The sequence below is a fragment of the Salvia miltiorrhiza genome, chromosome 8 (assembly GCF_028751815.1).
Source record: "Salvia miltiorrhiza cultivar Shanhuang (shh) chromosome 8, IMPLAD_Smil_shh, whole genome shotgun sequence".
Lineage (NCBI taxonomy): Eukaryota > Viridiplantae > Streptophyta > Magnoliopsida > Lamiales > Lamiaceae > Salvia > Salvia miltiorrhiza.
This window is the reverse complement of record NC_080394.1, coordinates 9,582,590-9,609,141: the sequence shown is the minus strand read 5'-3', so window position 1 is coordinate 9,609,141 and position 26,552 is coordinate 9,582,590. Positions and strand designations below refer to the sequence as shown.

At 34.9% G+C, this 26,552-nt stretch overlaps 1 protein-coding gene across 1 annotated transcript; it reads right to left on the bottom strand.

Annotated features, from left to right (window-relative positions):
* Positions 1–5,110: 5,110 nt before the first annotated feature.
* LOC131000780 (scarecrow-like protein 9) lies at positions 5,111–7,576 on the bottom strand. The gene has a single exon (XM_057926849.1). It carries the CDS (start codon positions 7,162–7,164, stop codon positions 5,260–5,262), a length of 1,905 nt encoding a protein of 634 aa, XP_057782832.1. The 5' UTR covers positions 7,165–7,576; the 3' UTR covers positions 5,111–5,259.
* Positions 7,577–26,552: the final 18,976 nt, after the last annotated feature.

Genomic DNA, 26,552 nt, shown 5'->3' with positions numbered 1-26,552 from the left:
AATATTATGAAACAAATGGATTAATTAGCCGCCGGAAGTTCATAGCCGCTGACCAGTAGCCGTGTATATTTTGGACCACCGGCTACTGTTCACGGCTATGAATTTCCGGCGGCTAATTGTTTTTTTAGAGCTAAAATATTTTTGTGTTTACATTTCAGGAGTTTCAAGTGTTTTCTTCAAAAATAGCCTATTATTTTATGTGTTTACTGTATTATTTTGTGTTCAATCAAATCATGCATAAAGTGAGTATTTTTACCCCACTATAATCCAATTTTTTGCAGATTCAGTATCTCTCATATTTGACATCAATGTATACTTCTTGTAATATAAAAAAAATAAAATTAAAAATTTAAATAAAAACTCTAAATTAAGGTATTCGTGTTATAATATAATATTACTAAGAGGGCTCAAAAATTCACTATTATGTATATTATGCAACAAAAAAATATTATGAAACAAATGGAGTAATTAGCCGCCGGAAGTTCATAGCCGCTGACCAGTAGCCGTGTATAGTTTGGACCGCCGGCTACTGTTCACGGCTATGAATTTCCGGCGGCTAATTGTTTCATTGGTTTCTAAATATTTTTTTGTTGCATAATACACATAATAGTGAAATTTTTAGTCCTCTTACTAATGTTTTTATAACGCAAACGTAAGCTAATTTTTTTTATAAATTTTTAAACATACAGTATACATTAGAATGTGAAAGTGACGTGAGTTGGGCAATTATTGTCTCTTCATCACATTTTTAACTTGTGAAATTGACGTGAGTTAGACATTTTACAAAAACCGAAGCATGTCAGGTCTGCTTTTCCAAAAAACCAAGCATGTCGGCTTTGACTTTTTGGACTTTGGCTTGGGTGGGTACTTTTATAAGACAAGTTATAAAAGTGGGTACTTTCGCCTATTCACAGATTTATTTATATAGTGTATTTCAGTTGTATCAAATTATTTGAGTTGTAATTTCTCAAATTATTTACTTTGTAATATTTTCAATTATTTTGAGTCGTAATTTCTCAAAATAAATATTTTGTAATATCTCGATCGTGTACCCGGTTCTAACAAAAGTTTCACAACGACAATGATATATGGTCTCTAGGAGCTCAGAACTCAGATCTAAAGTCTAAATTTCACATAAGCATATAAATCATCTTGTAAGACTGGCAAAGCACTAATATATTTTGAAGCTTGCACAAATTCTTATCTTGGCTAAACTTTAGGTACTTGATTGAAATCATAAGTATTAAATCATGAACTAAGTAGCACTCAGCTAGCTCAAGATCTAATTATAAATGATAAGCGCGTAACAACTTAAGTCCAAATTTACTCAACTTATGAGCTCAAAATTGTATTATAAGCGATGCAGATGCAGTGGCTCCTATATGCTACTAAACTTCCAAGCATGAAAATATTTGTAGAGAAACTAAATCACTATATTGCTAGTGCGTGAATCATTAAAAGGTAATTATAAACCATTAGAACTGAAAAATAAATTAATCCTCACGCTGAAGGAGGAAGGAGGCCCTACATCTGATCTGAGGAAGCTTTACCAGAGATTGGAGTTTGGAGATAAAATCTCCATTCTGTTTTCCAATATCTAAAACAGCATCCTCCCTAGACAAGAATTCTGTATGAAAAGATAAATCCACACACAGACTCCCCCCACCCCCCAAAAAAATGCTTATTCAACTAGAAAGAGAACCATAAAAATAAGGGAAGACCCAACATAACACTGTGAATGATGTGAAAGCTTCGTTTTGATATGTATAACCTATAAGGTTTATGGCTTAATTTGGGTGATTTTGGACGATCTATAAGGATTATCAATTTGGGTAATTTTGGACTATCTATAAGGCTTATGGATTTTGCTTTTTCTGATAAAAAAAAAATATAAGGCTTATGGATTTGAATAATTTTGTAATTGAATTATGGCTTACAATTATCGAATTTCGCATAGCCGGACATTTTATAGAAAATGCTGACAATTCAAGATTTTTGAATAAAAACTAGACTTTGAGAATATTTTATAAAAAATGCTAAAAGTTTGGACACAATGAAATATATATATATATATATTTTTTTATATAATGAGGTGAAGAAAAATCACCTCAAAGTCGAGGAATATTAACTCATAATTTTGTAACGCTTAATTAGTCAAACCTATAAGACTATTACCAACCTATTAATAAGAAACTAATTTCCCAACGCTTCTCCAAAGTAAATTAATTATCCACATGTAACTGATTAAATAAATTATAGGCATAAAAAGTTAAGTCGGTATTAACCTATAAATACAGTATGCCTAAGACCTTGGTGATATCAAATATTCAAGTTAAATAAATAAATAAAAAAGTTAAATATATAAATATATATATTTGTAATAGAAGCAAGTGAGGAAATATGGATTCGTGGAGAATATAGGATTTGTAGTTGCATTGACGATGGTGTTGATTTTTTGTGGTGAGTATGCGGTGGTGTTCTACAATGAAGTAGAGTGCCACGATCTATGAATGCAACATTAATTAAACACTAGATCCTTGCATCTGCGATGACGTGTGTTGCGCCACCCCCGCCCGTCCGGCCCGCCGCCCTCAAAGCCTCGCCGGCTCATTAATTCAATTCTTTATGTTAATTTTCCACGCTCATCAAATAATATAGTAATTCCAATTATAATTCCTAATTTCTAGTTTCAAATGTCAAATTAATATATATATACGTACTTTGGAGTTTTGAGTTCCATTACTAGTGTTAATCACTTGACATTACTGATGTAAGGGTAATTAATTAATAAGGCAAAAATAATTCTTATAATTTAAATATTAATATCATTTCACCTTCCGTTGGAAAAACACACACACACAACACACACACAAAAAAAACTTATTTTTTTAATCTTGATTTGTAAAATAAATCTATTTATATAGAAATGTTAATTGATAGTTATTGTAAGTGAAAAATGAATCTCACTTTATAAAGTGTTATAAGAATAATGAGTTAATTGACGAAAAGTAATGAAGGGTCATGATATTTTTTTGTGAATAAGTTTAAAAATGATGGATAAAAAATAAAGGGATAGTGTACAAAAATAGAAATGTTTATGTTTTTGTGAGACGTCCCAAATGACAAATTATTCGTGTTTTTGTGAGACGGTGAAATATTTTAAAAACACAAAAATAAGTTTTTTACGTTTTGGACCACGTTAAGGAATAATAAATTTAAAATAAGGGTAAATATCATGAAAATCCGTGAATTATATTCACTTTATCAAAAATATCATGAAACTTTTGAAATGTTCTCTAAATCCTCAAACTATCAGGTTTTCATCAAATATATCCCACATCTATTTTTCGACTACCAGAAATGTGATGTGGCTCGTCGGATGCCACAATGTAATTTATATTCTATTTTTTTAAATGACATTGAAAAAACGACTTCGTTTCTTACCATATTCTATCGTGTTTATTCCTAATTCTAGGTTATTAGCGTGAATTTCAAACACGATAGGAGTGAATTTTAAATTTCAGAATGACGTTTTTGTCATTGCATTTTTAAAAAATAGAATATAAATTATATTGTGGCATTCGGCGAGTCACATCACTTTTTTGGTGACCGGAAAATAGATGCGGGATATATTTGATAAAACCTGATAGTTTGAGAGTTTAGAGAATATTTTAAAAGTTTCAGGGTATTTTTAATAAAGTTGGTATATTTCAGGGATTTTCACGATATTTACTCTTTAAATAAATATATTATTAAGACGACACAATTGAGACTACATAGTTGTGTTCTTAAGAACACAGTTAGTTGCTACTTTTATCTATTAAAATTTATCCTTTAAAGTAAACACCTACTAAAGATGTTCCTATAATCTGATTTGGTGAAGGAGTGAGACAGAAAGAAAATGTGTAAAAGAGGCAGAAGTACCTTTATGAGTTGGTTACATTTTCACGTGCTTTTAGTTGCTTCTGCTTTGTCGAAGAATTTGGGAAAGTAAACAAATTTGCTGTGTTTTTAGGAGAATGAATGATTGCGATGAAAATGACGGTATTTCACAAACAAGAAAAATGTTTCTACTGTCTGCGTGAAGAGTGAGGTAGAGAAGAAGGATCGGAAGAGGGCAGGTGGATGGTTTTAAACTAATGAATAGTTTCAATTAATAAGGCCTCAAGCCTAATATTAGACACACACACACACACTATTAGGCCTCAAGCTTAGTTGGTTGCTGGGATTACCGTCGAAGAATCCCAGCCTCATCATGGTTGTGAAATTGTTTGAGACAGCCTTGTTGATTGTGAGCGTTGCTGCTAAGGAATCCAACCATGCATTTTACCAACAAAATTAGTAATCAAACACATTCATGATTCTCTCCAGCTCATTCACATATCTTCTGGCGTTTTTGTGTATAGCGAATCACGATGTACCCATTCAACTTCCACTGGCCTCCAATCACACCAGCCAAGAGGTGATTGTAAGAGCACATTCCCATCGATAACACAGCTCTTCAACGGCGGCTCGAACGTGTCATCCATTTAATTGCGGTTTACCTTTTGAATTTCTTTATTACTCAATATCAGAAAACTAATTAATTAAAAGAAAATATAGAAAATTTTGTGAAACCGTCATATTATGCTGAGGAATAAAGAAATCCAAGGCAAGTCCATCATTTTCTAGTTCACCAATATTTAAAGCTGTAAATGAACAGAGCTACTCCCCATTTATTCGAGACTTGATTCAAGAAAAGCTCGTTTGAAGCTTGATTTGATAGTAATTGAACTCAAACTTGATTTCGACCTTGATAATTTTAACATTAGGCCGAGCTCGAGCTTGACAGCACTCGGATCGTTGAGCTTGCGAACATGTTTGGATTCAATTGTTCGTGAACATGTTTTTCAATCGAGCCTTTAGTTGAAGTAGTACCCAAGCCTTAAACAAGTTAAACTCGAATTCAAGTAACATATTAATTAAGATCAAAAGCACATTTTAAGCATTTATCAAACTTTCTTTTAAGGCTTTGAGTATTTGATCACCGTTTCCCTTAAAAAAAAATATTTGATCTCCGTTAAATTTTCAATGCTCAAAAGAATAAAAAGCTCGTTGACAATTGAAAGAGTGAAAAAGTAAGTGCGAATAATTCATATTTATATGATCTGTTCCTGCGAAACCCAAAATGGGCTCAATTTTTCTCATCAATTTATTTGGGCATTAGGTAAGGGGCAGTCCAACTGAGCAAGTGTGTGGGAGAGTTGTGTTTAGATAAAATCAGTTAGAAGTTTTCCAACAAGAGAGCGCGTACATAACTCTGCCTTTCCAGCCTTGCAGCAGCCACCCACCATCTTCCTCCAACAGAAAATCAGAGTGGTAATCCGATCTGACTTTGGCCCTCACCTCCTCCACGATTTCCCGGTTCAAAGGAAGCAGGCGGAAGCCGGCCCGCTGATTCCTGAGCTGCCACTGCTTGTAAGTATCGGGTCTCTCCAGCCTCTGTGGACCCTCGCACGCGATCACGTTCATCACATCCCGCCCGTACACCTCCCTCTCGTACAGCAGCCTGTCCTCATCCTCCCTTGGCAGCGTCGCCTCCATCATGTCGAACGCCGACGAGTAGTGGAACAGCGCCTCCTTGAACCTCGTCGGGAAGTAGGACGCGTTGTAGCTCCCGTTCACCACTCCATGGACCAACACTTGGGGGTTTATTCTCTTGATCAGCTTCAGCACCGCGTCGCGCTGGCTGTTCACGCCGTCCGACTCGTCCGCGGTGTGCCTCAGCCTGTACAAGCAGTTCACCACCACCATTTCGTCTCTCTCTATCTCTAGATCTTCCAACCCTACATCATCCCACCTCTCGGCGATGGCTTTGTACTCGAAGGGGACGTTGAATCTCTTGCAGCACTCCACCAGGCGCCGCCCCGTCTGCTCCACTCTCTCGGCCGGCTTGAACCCCGGCTGAGGGTAGTCGATCCCTGTGATCTTGAGCGTCGGAGGCCCTCCCGGCTTCAGCGAGAGGCCATGGATGATGCAAGGCCATTGGAAGCCGTATAGAATCCCGAAATCTATGATGTGGAGCTTCGTTGCTTCTCTGGATAATTTTCCTATGGATTTGTTTGCGAAAATGTTGGACATTCTCTTGAAGGGGCATGCCGTCACGTAGGTTTGATACGATTTGAGAAGCTGCGCCGCCGGAATGGACCTGGCGGCGGAGGCCGTGTATAGTGCGGAACCGGTGCCGGACATTCGGGCTTCGAGCGCGTTGGCGAAGCAGTGTGCTAATCGCTCGTTGGGATCGCCGTAGGGGGAGGAGTGGTTTCTGATCTGCTTCAAGAGAGTTTGGGCGGCAGCGGCGTTGAAGGTGGAGACGGCTTCGGCGCAGCGGGTGAGGAGGGTGCGGAGATCCACAACTTGGCTTACTTTGCGGTTTTTCTTGCTGCCTTTGGGTCTGCCTCGTTTCACCTCTTTCGTCTTTCTGTACTGCTTTTTGCTTTCCTCCTCGCTGTCGTCGTCGTCGTCTTCATCTAGGGAAGGCGGGGAGTCGTCGTAGAATCGGGGGTTCAGCTTCGGACAGAGCAAGCTTTTGTCGTACTTGTCCAGTTGCACCGACTCCTCTGCATACCCTGCGAATTGCTTGCTCCTCCGCTCTTCCTCGCTGTCGCCGCGGTCGCGAGTTTTCTTCACTGCGGCGGCGGCGTCATCCGAAGAGTTTCGCCTTCTTTCCCCAAGAACTTGATGGAAGTTTCTAGAATCCTGATCGGGTAGATTGGAATCGACGACGACGGCGCGGCTCTCTGCCAGCCAATCTAAATCGCAGGAGATCGTGGAAACATCCCTGACGATGTCGGAGCACGGAGGAAAATTACCGGATGCAGATCCGCCGAAATCGAGCGGCGGCGGTGGCGGCGAGGAGGCTCTGTCGCCGAGGGCATCGCTGAAGTATTTCTCGGCGGCTTGGAGAGCGGAGCAGTCATGGAACATGCAGGGTCTGTGATCTAAGTCGTCTTCCTCCATCAGCATCTGCTTGATGTAGTCGAAGACGCCGTCGAAGTAGTCGCACGGCACCGGAGCTTCGCTGCTGTGATGCACCGCCGCCTGCGAAGGGTTGTATCCGCCGCATTCTGCTGCGTAGCTCAACTGGAATTCATTCCTTGAATCACACCGCGAAATAGTCCCCATTTCCCCACGATTTTTTTATTATGATGGCGATCGATGATAGCAACTTCTATAACATAAAGTGATGAGAGAGGGAGAGAGAGAAGCAATTGATTGATAATTTATTTGAGCAATTGCATTTTACAGTTTGTGAGTCTTGTGTGATACATCTGGATTCGACTTTGTTTATAATACTCCATGATCTAGTTGGATTGGGGATAAAACAAAAGATGAAAATGTTGTATTGAAACTCACAATAGTGTCGTGGAGTTGCAGGTGAAAGTTTGGGATTTCCATATTGCAACTAGAATAGATACAAAATGTATCAAATCAGATCAATTTTTCTACTACTGCTATAATATAGGAGAATCTATTCATTTGTTTGGATGGTGGTGGCCTTAAAAGTTATGGGATTTTAAAATTAAACCTTTTGATTGGATATATAAATATGAGAATCAAGGTAAAGACTATATATTTAGTTTGGTTCAAGTACACAAATGGAAAGGGAATGAAATTAAATAAAGGATTGGAATGATAATACTCCCTCCGTCCGCCAAAAGTATGGCACAATTACTATATTTGGCGTCCGCCAAAAGTATTCCACTTTCCTTTTTAAGCCATGGTCCCACCATCCACCCTTATATTTTATCCTTACAAACACTCTTTATTTACAAAAAACCCACCTCAAATTCAATCTCAACCACACATCTCAAAAAGTGGTGGGACCCTTTCTCCACTACATCAACATCATCACCAATTTTATTAATCTCCGTGCCCGGCCAAAGTGCCATACTTTTGGCGGACGGAGGGAGTAATAACCATTACTTTTATTGAGTGTTTGGTTTAGCAATGTAAATGAGTCATTAATAAGGAATTCTCTTTCTTTTATTTCTCCTCTATTTTGAGAGATAATAAATTGGATGATTGTGTTACCCTCAAATAAGGGTATTGGTTAATTCATTACACAAACCAAACAGTAAGTAATGGATTCAATTAATTAATCATTTCCAATTTCTAAAAACACCCAACCAAACGTGGGCTTAGTGTGTTTGATTGAATTTATAAATGCATAAATACTTTATAAATTTAAGTGTTTGATAAAATATGTTCATAAATAATTTTGAAATAATAAAAATAAGTTTAAATACTAGTACTTTATAAGTTTCTAAAAATTAAGTTCCTCTTTTTTTTCATAATCTTAGCATAATTATTTTTCAAATATTATGCAATTATATTTTGTTATTTTCAGCATATACCCTTTCAAATGTACTTTTCTTCATTTTTTTTCTTGCACACAATTTTCTCTTTGGCTTATAAGCTCAATTATTCAAACACTTTCACAATTTATAAGTTTTTGAGAAATGATAATTTATAAGCTCTTGAAAAATTAGATCTTATAAACTTTTAAAAGATCTTATAAAATTTTAAAATTTTAATTTTTTTAAAAAATAAGCTTAGCCAAACACCTTCATGGACTATTTTGGCTTTTGTACGTCCCTTCTTGGGGGTGCAACGGCCGATTTAGTTTCATACGTGGATTCTTAATTTCAATCCAAGAGTGAGCAAAAAAAAAAAAAAACAAAGACGTGTACTCTTCAGTCTTCAATTCAACTATTCACTATCATGTGCTAATTTTTATCTAAATATTGTATTCCATTCTAGTAATATTCTATTTTATAATAATTTATATATATGTCTTTACTTATGTAGCCTTCATATGAAGATCAGCATAGTACTTCATAAATATATTATTTTGAATTGACTTAAAAAAACATGTATCATCAACATAATATCTTCACATTTCCGACATATGTGAAGGCGGGGAGCCGCCAGATTAGATGGGTTGAATGAATGGGAACCGTCGCCTTCCATAAAACAATAAAAATAAGCATTGTTTAGCAAATAATTAATAGAATTATGATTTAGTTGATGCATAGCTGTAGACAGTTGAAATATAAATTCTTAATTAAATTGAGTTGGTATTTTGTGAAGCAATGACCTTTGAACGGTGATAAATGACCTAAATATTTCCCGCAAGGATGGAAAAAGTCCAACCATAATGTAAAATGTTCAACGTTAATGCTTTGAATGCAGCGAATTTACACACTTTTGGTACATTTTTTCTTTTAGCTCCAGTGTTAGTATTAAGAAATCCACGGGCTCCTCTTTATTACTCTCTCCGTCCCATCAAAAATGAAGCAGTTTTTTTAGACACGAAATTTAAGAAATTGTATTATATAATTTTTTTATAATTATCAATAAATATCGCACCACTTGAAATTAGGTATTGAAAAGTTTTCCAATCACATAAATCATCACAATATTTGGATAATTTTTTATAACACTATATTTCGTAGGAAAAAAAACAAAATGAACCAAATTTCGTGTATTTTTTGACAATTCTCAAAGTTCTTGAAAAAAAAAATGAGTCAAAGTTCATATATTTTTTTAATAATTTTTAAAATTTATGAAAAAATTAAAATGGGCCCAAAATTCTTGTATTTAATAGCCAATAACTCATCTTAATATACATATACTTTGGAAGCATTAGCATGTCCATATAATTAATCTAACATTTTGGAGATACTAGTAATCAGTACTAGATGATCAGGTACCCAATAATAGATTGTCGCGTTACTGGAATTGAATCATTAAGTTAATTAAACCATATAGATAAGAAGATACAAAATATGATGTTACAGCAGTACGTTTGTAATAATATGTTCTGTCAGTTTTTTATTAATATAATGTCTGGAGCCCATAGATAGATCTGTCCAAGATAAAAAAAATTACGATATCAGATGCACTTATATATTCTGAGATCATAATCAAATATAAAATTAACCAGGCACTTGATCGAACTTGCTAGACACATATTCAACAATTATTAAGATTCTACAAGATATGATAATTAAAATAAGATCTATAATCGCACTAAATGAATTCTACCTACAAGCATCCTATAAGCACTCATAATTATCCTTGTCACTGCATTAAGCACTAAGGGCTCATTTGAAAGTCATCAATGCTTAGATATAATATACATCTGTCTTATATTAATTATTTGATTTTGAAATTTCCTCTATCTCCGAAAATACAAACCTCCCGTAAATCCGGGTGTACGGTACATTCGGATGATACTCAATCCGAATCCTGACCCAGATCTGACCCAACTGAACTATCATACCTGAATGTCAAGTGTTAGCATCATTTCGATATAGTATTAGTGTCATTTTACACGTAGTGTTAATGTAATTTCAATATAGTATTAGTGTTACTTTTGAAATAGTGTCATTTGTAAAATAAAATAGTGTTAGTGTTATTTTCGAAATAATAATATTTGTAAAATAAAATAGTATCAGTGTCATTCCAAGATCGTGTTAGTGTTAGTGTTAGTATCATTTCAAGAAAAAATGAATCAGGATAGTTCAACTAAATCAAGATTCGAATCGGGTACAATTCGAATATACGGTATAATCGAGTGTACAAGGAACATGTCTTACTTTATATATAATAGGTAATGGGTTAATTAACAAAAATTAATAGTGGGTGGCACATGTCTCACTACATGCAAGGGAGCTCATGATATTCACATGCAAAAATTAAAAAAAGTTAATATTTATCTTTTTAAAGTTCATAATTATCCTATTTTTCGGATAAATTTGTAAATCCAATTATTATGCAGCTTTGACCCAAAAATCCTACACGCTATAATAAACATAAATGCAAATTTTAAAAAAACGATAGGTTGCCTTTGATATAACGACTAAAATCGAATCTAACAATCATCGACATGATAAAAAAAATATATTTCTATAACTTTGTGGATTTGAATGTAATACAAAATATTTACGGGAATCCATTATGGTGCTACCCCATAGTGATATCAGCTGTATGCCACATCAACAACTATCTTCTTTATCAACTATATATCCCATATTTTCTCCACTTTAACATTACCCTATATATATATTACTTAGAGGGAAAATTTAAAATGTCTTATTCCTTAAGTTATATGTTAAAAATACCCTCTTTCATAAACATAAGCATTCTATGCCCACCCATATCATGTATCCGATCGGCAAAATTATGTGTCCGACCGGTGAAATCATGTGTCCGCCCGATCGGACATATGATCTAGCCACCCACCGATCATATATATTCTTGACTGATAGCTATCAAATCGTTGACTTTTATGACTGATGGCTGACAAATCGGTCAAATGCATAAGACTTTCACAAAAAATCAAGCAAATCCATCAACATCAAATAGTAAAATAGGTACTTCACATAATTAGGGTATAAAATGCTTAAGTTTATAAAGTAGGCATTTTTTATATACAACATAATAAATAAGGCATTTTTGCCTATTAACACTATTACTTATGTATTTTATTTTTTTATATTAATCTTGCTATGGGGCCCGCATCTACTGTCTTCTCTCTGCTATGGGACCCGCATATGATGTGCTACCTGGGTAGCAGTCTTGCTACCTCCCACAATTTTGCTACCCCGTTTTTAAACCCCCACTATGGTTCTACCCATTAATTCCAGCTCAACATTCAACAACTATACCCCAAAATATTTTGCCATAGTGGATGGCCTAAGGGGTGAAACTACCAAGTAGCTCGACAACCGCCTAGAAAAGGCGGCGTATGGTGACAGTGATATTCCAAATTTACGATCGTTGGATCATATTTCCGAATCTTTTTTTTTTTTTTTTTTGAAGGGGAAAATGCTTCATTCATCATTCATCAAAACACACTCCCTGAGCCAAGCAGGAAAATCCGATGTCCAACAAACAGGCGTTGGACACTCACGAGCAAATTGGGCAAGACTATGTGCAGCCCTATTTGCTTCACGATAAACATGATTAACACTAATCAAACAGTTCTCCCTAGCAACGTTAATAATATCACAAATGTCATCAGGGAGAAATTTATGCTCCTCACCAGCCTTCGCCATAGCACTAGCAGCAAGTAAAGAATCTGTAAAGATCTCATACGGTGCAATATCATTCTCCAAACAAACAATAATTCCATGCACCACAGCCATGATCTCTCCCATCGTCACAGACGAAACCACACGCAGTCTCTTGGAAGCAGCCACCAAAGTTCTTCCATCTGAATTTCGAATAATAACCCCAACACCAAAAACGTTGGTTTGGCTGTCAAAAAGAGTGTCGACGTCAACCCGGAGCCGTCCACGTTTTGGTCGTTCCCACTTCTTCTTCCCAATCATCACACCAACAAAAGAATCAATGGCAAACGTGGGTTGAGCCTCCTGATAAGCCTCCAAGAATGCCATGCACGAGATTTCCGTGGGTTGCTCCAAGAATTTCCCATCGCCATGTCTTTCCTTGCAAATAAAGGTCCATGTGCTCCAAACCATCACACACCATAAAACATAATCGTCCTTGTCCAATTCTCCCCAAATAGCTTCTGCTATATTCAAAAGAGGAAGTCCGAGAGCTTTTCTCAAGGAAGGCCAGAAACGAGAACCTTTCCAAATCTGCCTCACCGTCGGGCAGAAAAGCAAAACATGCTCAGTGCTTCCCCACCTGTCCAAATAGTTGCAACAGATGCCATCAGTCGGCACATGATGCGCCCGGAGGTTTGCTTCCGTTGGGATCAGGTCGGAGAAAGCTCGCCAAAGGAAAACCCTCACTTTCGGAGGTAAGGAGTTACTCCAAATGAGCCTAGTCCACAGCTTCTTGTCATCAACACTGGACTGAGGAGGAGAATTATAGTAGCCCATGCCAAGTAAATAACCTGTCTTAACAGAAAAATTTCCATAGGTATCGTGTTTCCAACAAAATCTATCATCCACGCCATGCTCCTTGATAGGGGTCCGAAGAATTCCATCAATTTCATGTGGCTGAAAGAGCTTCTCAAGAGTGTCAATCTTCCATTCGTTTTCTTCATCAAGCAGCTCCTCAACTTTCATACCATCTAAAGCTTCGTTCTCCTTTCCTTTTATTCTCGCTCCATTCAGAGCCCTCACCCAAACGTCCTTATTCACACTGATCGTCTCCCCATTCCCCACCTTCCAAAAACTGCCCTCATCAATCACCGAACGACTCCACGCGATTGACCTCCAAATGTAGGAGGAGTGGGGGGGAACCGAAGCTTGCAAAATAGTCCGGTCATGAAAGTAACGAGCTTTGAAAACTCTCGCCACCAGAGAGTTTGGATTAGAAATCATTCTCCAAACTTGTTTCGCCAAGAGGGCCTTGTTGAAAACTTTGAGGTTTCGAAAGCCCATCCCTCCTTCATCTTTCGGTGAACACAATCTTTCCCAACGCCTCCAATGCATTCTTTTCTTGTCTTCCTTATCACCCCACCAAAACCCTACACACAACCTATGAATATCATCACAAATGCCATCCGGAATTCGAAAGCATTGCATCGCATAAGTGGGGATAGCTTGAACAACAGCTTTAATGAGAACCTCCTTTCCACCCGCTGAGAAATCCCTCTGGTTCCAGCTCACCAGCTTCTTCTCAACCCTATCTCTCAGATAGCCAAACTGAAACCGTTTACTTCTAAGAGAGAACGCAGGCAGCCCGAGATAACGCTGGATGCCTTCCCCCGACTTCACTTCCAAAATGTCCGAGACAATCTTCACATCACAGGCTTGAGTATTGGGGCTAAAAGAGATTGACGATTTGTCAAAATTGATGAGCTGCCCGGAAGCCTTCTGATAGCAAAGGATAATATTCTTGACCGTTGCCGCTTCACCACCATCCGCACGGAAAAACATCAAGCTGTCGTCGGCGAAGAACAGGTGCGAAATACTGAGCTGTCGAGCAATGATAGGGACACCAGTAATAAGCCGTCGTCGCTCAGAAAACTTGAAAAGCGAGGAAAACCCTTGAGCACACAAGACAAAAAGGAACGGCGAAAGAGGATCGCCTTGTCTCAAGCCCCTAGTCGGCTTCACTTCTCCGTAGACAGACTATGTTCTATGCACTGAAATTTACAAACTATGTTCTATGTTCTATGCACTTTTCCGAATCTTGATTAAGCAAACTATGTTCTATGCACTGAAATTTACAAAACGACTAGTTCGATTTTGAAAAAGAAAGATGATCAAGAAAGACGACAACGTAGAGGTGATGGCTAAGCAGCGACAGAATGGCCAGGGTGGCACCATCATCACCTAGGTGATCCCGTAGCTGCCTAGCTACTACGAACTTGGTAGTCGTTTGCTCAACTTCAAACTTTGATATATAGTTCTTTACTGTGAAAGATTGAAAGTATAAGTATGAAATTCTAGTACATACTCCCTCCGTCCACAATTTAATGCCCTGTTTGGCTTTAAAAAACTGTCCACAAATTAATGCCCTGTTTTGCTTTTTGTACCCTTTTACTCTCCTACTTTTTCTTTATTTACTACCCTTTGCCATTAATGGACCCACCTTCAAACACATTTTTCACTTTTATATTCTATATTTACTACACTTTATCACTTTATCACTTTAGTCAACTACTTTATCACTTTAGTCAACTACCCTTATATTTCATCCACATCACCTTTTTCAGCTTTCTTAGTCTCCGTGCCAGGACCCAAGTAGGGCATTAATTTGTGGACGGAGGGAGTATAATTTTTAATAAACTTGCTTGTGCAATCAACGATGCAAGTAGAAAATGCGTCATCATCCACGCAAGTATTTTAAGAAAATATTTTGACCCACATTGCTCGTTTTAAATCCATTCTAAAACAAAATAAAAGCCAGTAAGCTCGCATTTATGGAAACTCTTCACAATGACTATAAATATTTTTAAAAAATGGAAATTGTGTTAAATGAAATTTATTTATTTAATGAAAAATAATGTATTTTTCCCAATTGTTAATCTAATTTGTCTAAGTCCAAATGAGTTTCAATATTTCTCAAATTTCATTAAATATTCTAAAATATAATTTAATACTTATTTTGTGGAAAAATCGAAGTGTTACAACTAGTGTATACTAATATTGTGTATAGATACTGAAAAATCAATAAAAGGTATACCAAAATACGATATGTACCACTACCAGTACATACAAACAATGCATATTGTAGTTCATAGATTGGACTACCAGTAATATAGAGTGTGTTTTCTTTTATTGATAAATTTATTATGAGAAAATTATGGATAACAAAAAATTTATCCTTTAAATGCCTCTTCTTTTTTCCTTCATTTCCTACAAAAAGAAAATTTCATCATTTCTCATTCATGCTTTTCACTTCATGCCTCTATTTTTGATGTGATAATATTATTCCTACTTGTAATGAAAAAAATGCATGAGAAATGAGGAAAAATAAAGGAGACCCCTAACTTTTTCATGAATTATAAAAAAAATTGCGGTATATTGTCCCAAATGTGTGTGTATTTTGTTTTCATCAAATTTTAATATATATATTTATGTATATCATAATGTAAAAATAAAAATCATAAAAAAATTAATTCAATAAGAATGAGATGTCGATATAAATAAAATATAAATAGATTGACTATTAGACAAAGACAATTATAATTAACTCATAACTCATAAATATACGTTGAAAAGTAAATGGATTGATTAATATAAATAGAATATAATGATGTTTAATCTATATAATTCTCAAGTAGATCTTTGGAAAATAAATGAGCGCAGTAAATAAAATCAAACGATACTAAATAGAATATTTAATTTATATTGTATAGTCTATATTATTAGTACATAATGAAAAAATGTTAAATGACATATATTGCAAACTTTTGATGTATAGTCTATAGACTCTATACATGTTTTTATATATTATAATGTATAGTCTGTACAGTCTAACATAATTAAATGATATGATATTGTATAGTTTGTATTAGTATTATTAACATATACTTAGTAGTAATAGAAATAGCCAATATATAAAATCAACTATTTTAATGTAAAATGTAATAAGGCAAAGATCGACGTGGAGAAAATATAAATATATGAAGGTAACATGTGAGTTTGTCTCACATAATTTAAAAAGAACAACTAGGGACATCACAGTTATGGGCAGAAACAAAAACAATGCATATTGTAGTTCCTGGATTGGATATACCATAACTATTTTTGGTGAATCTTTTCTCCAAAAATTCTGCAAACCTTATCCATTCAGAAATGGCTTAGTACTTGCACATGTATGATGCAATCCCTATAACCCAACAAATACTTTCGGTGAAATATTAATTGACGAAGAAATTAAGAATTGACGAAGTTGTCTTTTTGTGTGGAGCTGCTGGAATATGTCCACGAAAACTCCAAAATTGTAAGTTTTGATGAAATTATGCTAAAATTGGCTATAAACGTTTCCGTCTAGACTTTTTAACCTACGTGATTACAAAATAGATTAATTGATGAAAATAACACAACAATTAATTATCAAAATTTGATTGTCACGTTGCAATTATAAACATAAAGTGGAGAAGTCCATTGAAATTGGTATTAATGGTGTGAGGAGGGGACAGCATGAACCAAGGATTATAATGTGTATGGCACCGTTTCCTAAGTAGCAGACAATCAACAATTATCAGACTATCCTGTTTCTTTTTTTCTTTTTCTTTTTCTTTTTTCTTTTCAATTGTTTTTTTCCATAAACACCGGATTGAACTCATCACCACACAAAACTGTCCCAAAACAAGTTAGCACGACGCCGTATAATCAGAACCTGGAACTGAAGATGTTTGTCTACTAAACTTGTGGATAGGATCAAACTTCACAATATGTGTCCAAAACCATTTTTTTTTAAACTAGATTTTGCGAATAAAATGCATTGCTAAAATAGAATCTTGTATCTCCTTTTGTATTGTGTTTAGTTTTATGAGTATGAAATGCATTGCTACAGCAGAATTACGTATATTAGATATTTTAGACTTAGATCACATTGCCTATTGTCAGGATTGATAATATATGTGATTGATTTTTTTATTTTTTTAAATCTTCATCATATTAATGATTTCTGCAAGTCTCAATGAAATATGAATCAAATAAGTTATCCCAATCCCAAATTGTAAAATTAATTAAGGGTTTTAGAATATTCCAAAATTTTAAATTCATCTTAATGTATAATAGATTAATCTATGATATTTTAATCTATCTAAGATAGTCTTCAACAATAAACTTCACTTCAGGAGGCGTTTGGTTTAACTTAGTGAAATGTTTAATTTGCATACTTCAATCTGCACTTTAATTATTCAATTGGATGAATGTCAGTTGAATTATCCATTAAAGGCCGAATTATACTGATCAAACATTTGATTTAATTATAGTATTATTTTATTAATCATGTTAGAGTTAAAGTTTTAAACTCTAAATATTCGATTTTTTTATAAATCCCTTAAGTTTTATCTTGATCGTATTATGATTATTAAAGAAAATTATTAGAAATTTTCGGATATATTATTGAAAGAAGGAAGAGAAAATCAGTCAAGACCAAGTCAACCCACGTTTTTAGAGATGTTGGTTGCTTAGGGGTGGACTAAATTACCAAAAAATCAATATACCGCACTTATCGTATCGAAAAAATATCGAAAATACCGAATTTTTGGTATACCGTAAATTACGGTGCGATATTGTATCGTATCGAAATTCTTTGGTACGACAACGATATCAATTGTCCTCATACCGTAGTATACCGATATATACTGATACCGCGGTATACACTGAAAAGTCGGTATATATAATGTTGTTTTGGTATATACCGCAATATCGGTATATATCAAAATAATCGGTATACCGTACTGATTGAAATAAATTACATATATATACACACACATATATAATTCTAGACTTGTTAGAAGGTTATTTATATTTGTTTAATGAAACTTCGGTATGCACAAATACACGGTATATCGTAATATTTTGGTAAATTTTAGAATGAAATGACATACAAATAATTTCGGTATACCATACTTTACGGTATACCGACTTTCGATACGGTATACCGCACTATCGATACGACATCGGCATGAGAAAAGTTCATACCAAAATTTTCGGTATACCAATCTTCGGTATACCGAAGGGTTCAGTAAGACACGGTATGAAAATTCTCATACCGCAATTTACGGTACGGTATACGGTATGACGAACAAAATTCGGCATACCGTACCGGTCCACCCCTAGACTTGTTAACCAAACAAATTTTGGCTTCAAGTTTGTAACTGATACCACGTCTTTCTAGCTCGATCTCCAGCCTTCAACCCTTACTCTCCAAGCATACTACGTCTATAAATAGGGTGAAAGGCCACTGCATTCGGTATCAGTTCATACGAAAAGATATACAAGTATTGAAGAGCAAGAAAGTCAAGTTGTACACTTTCAACATCTAGTTTAGCATATATTGAGTGGGAGACTCGTGTGTTTATGATTAGCTGATAGATTTTGTATGTTCGTAATACACATATTAGCTTCACTATAAGTCTAGTTTGTTGCTAGCATATACGATAGGATTAGAAATGATTTTTTTTCTTGTTAGATCTACTTAATAAGAGTGATTCTATTAAGTAGATTGTGTAATTCATTGTAAAAATAATTTTTTATGGTAAATTCACAACTGCAATAAATTAACATTGCAATATAAAATTATTATATTGTGTGTGTGTATATATATCCGCTGCTTTACTGTTTTTCATTAGTACTCCCTCCGTCCCGCGAAGCGTGACCCACTTTCCTTTTTGGGTTGTCCCACGAAGCTTGACCCGTTTCTAAAAATAGCAAAAAATTTATCCTTTATTCACTTTTTCACTTTTTCACCTACCACACTTAACACACAAAATACCACTTTCTTAATTCCCGTGCCGAAAAGAAATGGGTCACGCTTCATGGGACGGAGGGAGTATTTGTTAGTTCTATTGTTCAAATAATCTATTCAACATACTTTATTTTGCGAGAGCAATAAACTTTCAAATTATAGTTCATCACTTAAATCAAACGGCTCTAAATAGTAAATGTTGATGAAAAATCTAAAGGGCTTCCGATGAAAGAGGCTAAAAACATATACACTTTCCCTAACAAAGGGAAGCTGATATCTTAGCACATTAGGTTTTGTCGCAAGAATTTTCAATTTATATGCTACTCCCTCCGTCTTACTTCAATTGGCACACTTGTCTTTTTTATTTGTTTCACTTCAATTGGCACTTTCTAAAAATAGCATGTAGTCCCTACCTTCTCTACACACATTAAACAAATGGCCCCCACCCACTTTACATACTCAACCCTTTATTCTTAATTTTCGTGTCCAAAGTAAAAGTGTCAATTGAAGTGGGACGGAGTAATATGTTTGGCATATCCACTAAATTGCGAGTGGACGACAATAATCTCCTTATTTCTAAAAGCGATCGATATTAATTACATGAAGATTTAGTTTATAAGAATCGCAAGCCGCAAAGGAAAAGTCAACTTTAGAAAAGTTTATGTGGTGTATAAGCATTAACGAAAGCCAATAATTTGCTCTATTTCTAACCAAAATATAGGAGGGCAGCACATTAATAAATTTTTAATGTAAAAAATAGTCTTGTAAGAGTTGAGTTTGGATTAATTAGGTGGTGATTTTTTTATAAATAAGAAATGATTATGGGGTTGAAGAGTTGAATATGAGATCATTATCTAAAAAAACTATTACACTTTTCGTAGACATTTATGGGCATCGAATGACAATTACGGTACGATCCTAACATATTTACTTTGTGCTTCCTCCATCCCCCAATTCAATAAGCCGTATTTTTTTATTTGAACGTCCCAATTTAATAGATTACTTCTTAAAATCATAATAAATATCCTCATACAACTCATTATTCATACCAAATGTCATTGTACGTCACACATAATTATTTTTTCCTTATTTATTTCTCCTACTTTTTGACACATATATCATCAACAAAAGTTACATTTTCTCTTCTATTTTATTTGTTTCTGAACATCCGTGTCCAAGTCTTGTGACCTATTAAATTGTGACAGAGAGAGTATGATTGATAAGATGTACGATTGAATATCTTTATTTTTAAGGTTGAGATTTCTTCAATCACACTAACTCAAATAATTGAAATAATCAAGATTTTGAAAAATTCTAAAATTTCAATTCATATAAGTAAACAAAAAATTAATTTTACTATATTTTTATCAAGGTTAAACCTAAAATGTAAATGTTTCACATGAAGAGAGTTAAAAGTGTTTCCAAGCCCAGTGGTTTGTGTAACGCCTGTTTTTTACTTGTGTCAAATTCTTTATTTTTGGTGATTTAAAATACGATATTGTCATGTTTGACTTTATAATCTTGAACTTGAGGGAGTCCATAGTTGCGTCCCTAGTTAAAAGTTAAATAAAAATTTTTATATTGGGTTTTAGAATTTTGTAGTAAATAGAACTTAATAATTTTTTCCTTTAATTTGGACTTTTAAATCTCTATTTGATATTCACGGTATTTGAATTTTATTGTTGTATCTGTGATAATTTATGTAATTAGCGTTATTTTAATTTATTAAGCGGAATTAAAGAAGAAGTGGGATTCTATTCGATTATAACATAAATCACGTAACCGACACGTTCTGCAGTCTCTTCTGCCACATTCACAAAATTTCAAAATATTTTATCGTTCTCTCAAATTTTCCAGCCAAGTCAGATTCCGGGTAAGGTTCAATCTTTTCTCGTTTGTTTTATATGTGTAAGTCAAGCCAACAAATTTCTTTTTTAAAAAAAAAAAAAAAAAAAAAAAACTTCGTGACCCTCTATACAGTTAAAGTTTGAGAAGTCAATTTCTATGATGTGTTCAGTTTTTTTTCTAATCCAATCTGTTTAGTGCTATTCTGAATTCGAGTTGCGATATATACATTTTATATGTTAGAAATTTCCATATCAAAGTATCAAATTGTGGAGAAAGTTTTCTTCTAAACTATTAGCTACAGACTATTAGAATCAAAATATTATTATTAGTATTATTTGTTAAGTGGTAGATTTTGATTAACTAATTAGGTAAATGACAAATAGTTTTATTAGTCTATTTTCTTTATAAAAAAAGGTTTACTGATTTGTTCAGCTAACTATTAATTAATACTTATTTGTTCTCCCATGGTTTGATTTAATATGTAGTGTAGTTAATTAAATTTTATAAATATTTTATATCTTGATTACTGGAGTGCAAATTTAATTTTAAATATGTAGTATTGATCACAATCATAAATTCTAGTTATTTGGATTACTTTTGTATATAAATGTTTATATATATACGTGTATATATATATATATATATATATATTATTAGCTAACACACACCTATATTACTTTATATATAACACACACCTATATTACTTTATATATATATATATATATATATATATATATATATATAAGGTTGTTGTTCTTGAAATTGTTTCTAAATGTTATCAGTTTATTAATTTGTTTAATTAATATGATTAATAAATGATTTCAAGTTTTATATATATAAAAAATATAAGTACATGTTTTCATTTATATGGTTAATGTTGTGTGATTAATTAAAATTTTTACATAGACCCTTATAATGTTAATATATCGTTTGGGCTAGGTGCGGCGCAACTACGACCACCTTCGTCTTGAATTGATTGAGTTGCTTTTACTGTGTTTGTTACTGAGGTGGGTGAAATTTCTTCTAACTCATAAATATGTTTTCACTTGCCATGTGAATTAAAATTATTTATGAAATATTTTTCTATAAATCCAACGTGTATATTATGGTTGAGATACGAGTTTGATTGCATACAATGAGTATTCGCATTGGTGCTTATGGCAGCGTGATGGTGAGTCACTGATTTGCGGATGACGAATATGATAGGGTCTTGTGCTCAGTTGAGCCAGTCGGTTATTATTATTCCATGTATGGGTGGCTGGATTATTTGTCTGTGTGGCAATTATGTGAATGGTTTCATGCCTGTGTGGCTGGATTATTTGCCTGTGTGGCAATGTTGTGAATGGTTCTATGCCTGGGTGGTTGGATTATTTGCCTGTGTGGCAATATTGAGAATGGTTCCATGCCTGTGTGTGGCTGGATTATTTGTCGGTGAGGTAAGGTGTGTTATTTATGCTGTGATGGTGAGGCATGTTGCGAATGAGTATCGTTTTCCACAATTTAATACACGTTTGGATAAATCATATTCCCTTATTGTTTTCCACCACTGAGTACGTTTTTGTGTTCACCCCATTTCATTAAATTATTTTTCAGGTCAGTGAGTTTGGAGCGGCGTGGCGGAAAGGGTGTGGTGAAGTTGATTTCGTACTTTTGCTTCCGCTTTGAATGTTAGACTTTAAATCGTTAAATTTTATTTGATTCGTTTTGAGGTTAAGCTTGCTTTTGTTTCATGAAGGTTTTTGGTAGTTGGTTTAACTTTATTGTGAATGATGAATTTGACGTGAAAGTATTTGATCGTTTAAGGCTTGGTAGACGATTTTTTTTTAACCTGAAACTATTTTGTTGATTTGGTGTTTAGATCGGTTAAAACAAAGTCGTATTTTGGTTCAATTATCATAACGTTAACTTGAGGATTTAAAAAAACATACTCCCTCCGTCCCCAAAATAAGTTCCACTTTGGAGACGGCACGGGTTTTAAGGAAAAGTAGTAAAGTGTATTGATAGGGGGGAAAAATATGTTATAATTAGTATTGGGAGTGGTGAAAAGGTGAAAAAATGTTATAATTAGTATTGGAAGTGGTGAAAAAGTGAAAAGTAAGAATAAATAAAGTAGTATTAGTGGTGGGGTAGTTGTCCAAAAATGGAAAGAAAGAAAGAGAAACTTATTTGGGGGACGTCCTAAAAAGGAAAAAGATGAACTTATTTCAGGGACGGAGGGAGTATTATTTTAGTTATTAGATTTTAGGGTGTTACAGTTTGTACTAAAGGTCACATCAAAAAAATTATTTAATACTTTCTCTGTCCACATAAAAATTACTACATTGTGAATTAATAAAATAGTTTGTAATATTGTAAGTGGAGTAAGGGTTTCATTATAGATAAAATTTTAAATTGAATGGTTATAAAGTGAAGTAGGAATATCAATGACAAATTTTGTAAATAACAAAAAATTAAAGATATTGAGGTGTGTAGATCCTACTATTATTAAGAGCACCCACAGTGGGGTACTCGATTCCACCTACTCGAGTAAGGTGAGGATCGAGTATCCCACTGCAGACGAAGGGGACTCGAGGCAGACCCGATTTTTTGGGTAAGGCACGATGGCCGAAAAGTGCAGCGCGTGTCCACACGCGCTTATTAAAAAAATTAATTTTTTAAATTTTGAATCAAATGGCCATGTAGCCGATTTCAAATTTTATTTTTATTTTTCTTTCCAACGGCTATGAGACCGTTTTCTTCGTACGGGGTAATGCAAGAGATCATCGATGAGATCAAGTTGCAGAAACAATTGATTGCTCAAATGTACTCTTAATCGGAGCCGGAACGTGTTGTTTATCACCGGTCTTACGTCTACCGTGATCGTGAGGCTGCCCATTTACGTCTTATGCAAGACTACTTCAATGACAATTCGACGTACGAGCCTACATATTTTCGACGTCGTTTTCATATGCAGAAGGAGTTGTTATTGCACATCGTCGATGTTGTGCAAGGTGAAGATAGTTACTTCCAGATGAGCCATGATGCACGAGGTCGGGACTCTCTCACACCTTTGTAAAACTGCACGGTGGCTATCCGCCAATTAGCCACCGGCGTCGGTGCGGATACTTTCATCGAGTACCTCAAGGTCGCCGACAAGACGGGGTGTCTATGCTTAAAGAGATTTTGCAAAGCTGTCATCCGAGCATACGTAGCCGAGTATCTTCGACATCCTACAACGGCGGATGTCCAACGTCTTCTTCAGATGCACGAGGCGCGACACGGATTTCTTGGGATGCTCGGGAGTCTTGATTGTATACATTGGGCGTGGAAGAATTGCCCAAAGGCGTGGCATGACGCATATACACGCGGTGATCAATGGGAGCCCACCTTGATCTTGTAGGCCGTTGCATCCTACGATTTGTGGATTTGGCATGCCTTCTTCGGTGTCGCTAGTTTGAACAACGACATTAACGTTCTGAACCAGTCGTCTCTGTTCTCCGACGTGTTGGATGGAACGGCGGCGCCGGTGATCTTTGAGGCCAACCGGCACTACTACCAGATATATCCGGAGTGGCGTTGTTTTGTCAAGAGTCCACCGATGGCGACCAATCCAAAGGAGGTGAGGTTCAAGAAGATGCAAGAATCGACACGGAAGGATGTTGAGCGTGCCTTTGAAGTGCTTCAAGCTCGATGAGGAATCATTCGAAGTCCGGCGCGGGGTTATTACGTCGAGCATCTCAAGGATATCATAATGTGTTGCATCATTCTCCACAACATGATTGTGAAAAATGAAGGTAAAAGAGTTACTCATTGGAGAGATGACGACGCAGGACACGGGGCGTCTAGCAGTGACTCGACTGAGAGTGCTCGAGCAACCTTGGTTTGTTTCGAGCAATATGTGCAAAGAGATGTAGTTCCCCGAGATAGGCAGATACATGCTCATCTCCAAAATGATTTGATCGAGCACGTTTGGGCACGTTTCGGACCTTTAGGGCCGGAATAATTATTTTAGGATATGTTTTTAAATTTTTAAGATTTATGTAATTTTTAGGATTTTAAAATTAATGCAATTAAAATTTGAAGTAAATTGTGTTATTTAAATTTATGTAATTAAATTTAAATGAAAAATACAAAAATCAAAACTAAAAAAAATCAAGTAAGCTATCAAGTTATCCCACTGTGGCCTCCTTACTCATTGTGGTCCTCTCTTCTATCAAATAAGCTATCAAGTCATCCCCAGTGTGGATGATCTAATGAACATGAAAAATAATTTTGTGCATGAATTGAAAAGGAAATTGTGACAAATCTTTTCAGAACAGAGGAAGTATATCTTTGATTGTATATTTATATATTATTATGAATTTCATAAATAATATTTATAATAAAAGAAATTATTAGCCATAAAACTTCTTATCCCATCTTCATACAATTACAAAATTGCGGAAGATATTATGAAAAGCTAAACTTTAAATAAAGGTTCATATTATTTGATAAACTAATGCACGATGATATATATGCAAAAAAGAAACGAACCTCATAAATCTCAAGCATTTCTACACCAAGGACAACCTCCTCAAATCAATCAATTTGAAGATAAGGTGCATCTCAAAATCTTCCAAAAGTTTATGGACATTATTATATATATATATATATATATATATATATATATATATATATATATAGGGGTGGGCTAGAATAAAAACACTCTTAAGTGTATAAAATATAAACGTTTCTTAATGTACGAATTTTATCCAACAGGGTTACGAATTCATCCAACATGGTTACGAATTGCGAAAAATAAATTTTTGTTACCTTTGGGATTCGAACTCAGGACCACGAATTCATCCAACAGGGTTACGAATCAACCGTAGATCTTGATGATCTAAGGGCTGAAAATCATTTATATTTTATACACTTAAGAGTGTTTTTATTCTAGCCCTCCCCTATATATATATATATATATATATTTGATTTGGGGGAGTTGGGGAGGGGGAGCAGTGGGGTTTGAACCCGGGACCTCACTGTTCACACACAGGAGGTCGCACTGTATGGTGTCCCCTAGGGGACATTATTATAATTATTTTAGAAGTACAATTTGTGAATGATATTTGGGATGTCTCTTTTTATAAGGAAAAAGCTCATAACAAAATTTATTCTGATTGCCCAAATTCAAAGGAACCACAGTTTGGAAAAAGGCTTCTTACCCAAAGAAGATAAGAGGAAGTTCCGTTGCAACGAACATGACCTCATCAAAGAGCACCGTGAACACCAAAAGAATAAAATGTTCGACAAAGTGAAAATAGTCATGTTACTCTAAGTAGGATAATATTCACCCAAAAATAAAACGACATAGGTGGGTAAAACTAGAGAAAAATACCCACTAAAGAAAATGACAAAAGTTGGTATAAATACAGGAGGACCACTATACACAAATAATGGTTTATTATCTCAACCACGGCCCCTAATAAGCATTATCAGCCAAATAATGAAGAAAGGGCCGGCGACATGGAAAGGCACTGAAAGTTGTTTAGCACCTTGCAATTATGCCCGATAAAAAAGATTATTTTCACAATCACAATGAGCTGGCCACAAAAAGAATCTGAGGCCAATAACTCAAAAAGGATAAAAGGACTCAGACCTCTATGTTAACAAGAGCACAAGAAAGTAACAAGAACACAAGAAAGCAGAAGATCATGGGGAACAAAATTATCTTTGCTTTATACACAATAAACATTAGTTATCATTTTCAGTTTTATAATTAAACCTTTTCTTTTATGTACCAAGTTCAAGCTACCGTAGGTAGCTAAACAAGGTTGTCTCCTCCCTAG

Excerpts from the sequence above, each read along its gene's own strand:
- LOC131000780 (XM_057926849.1), bottom strand. The coding sequence starts at position 7,164 with ATGGGGACTATTTCGCGGTGTGATTCAAGGAATGAATTCCAGTTGAGC.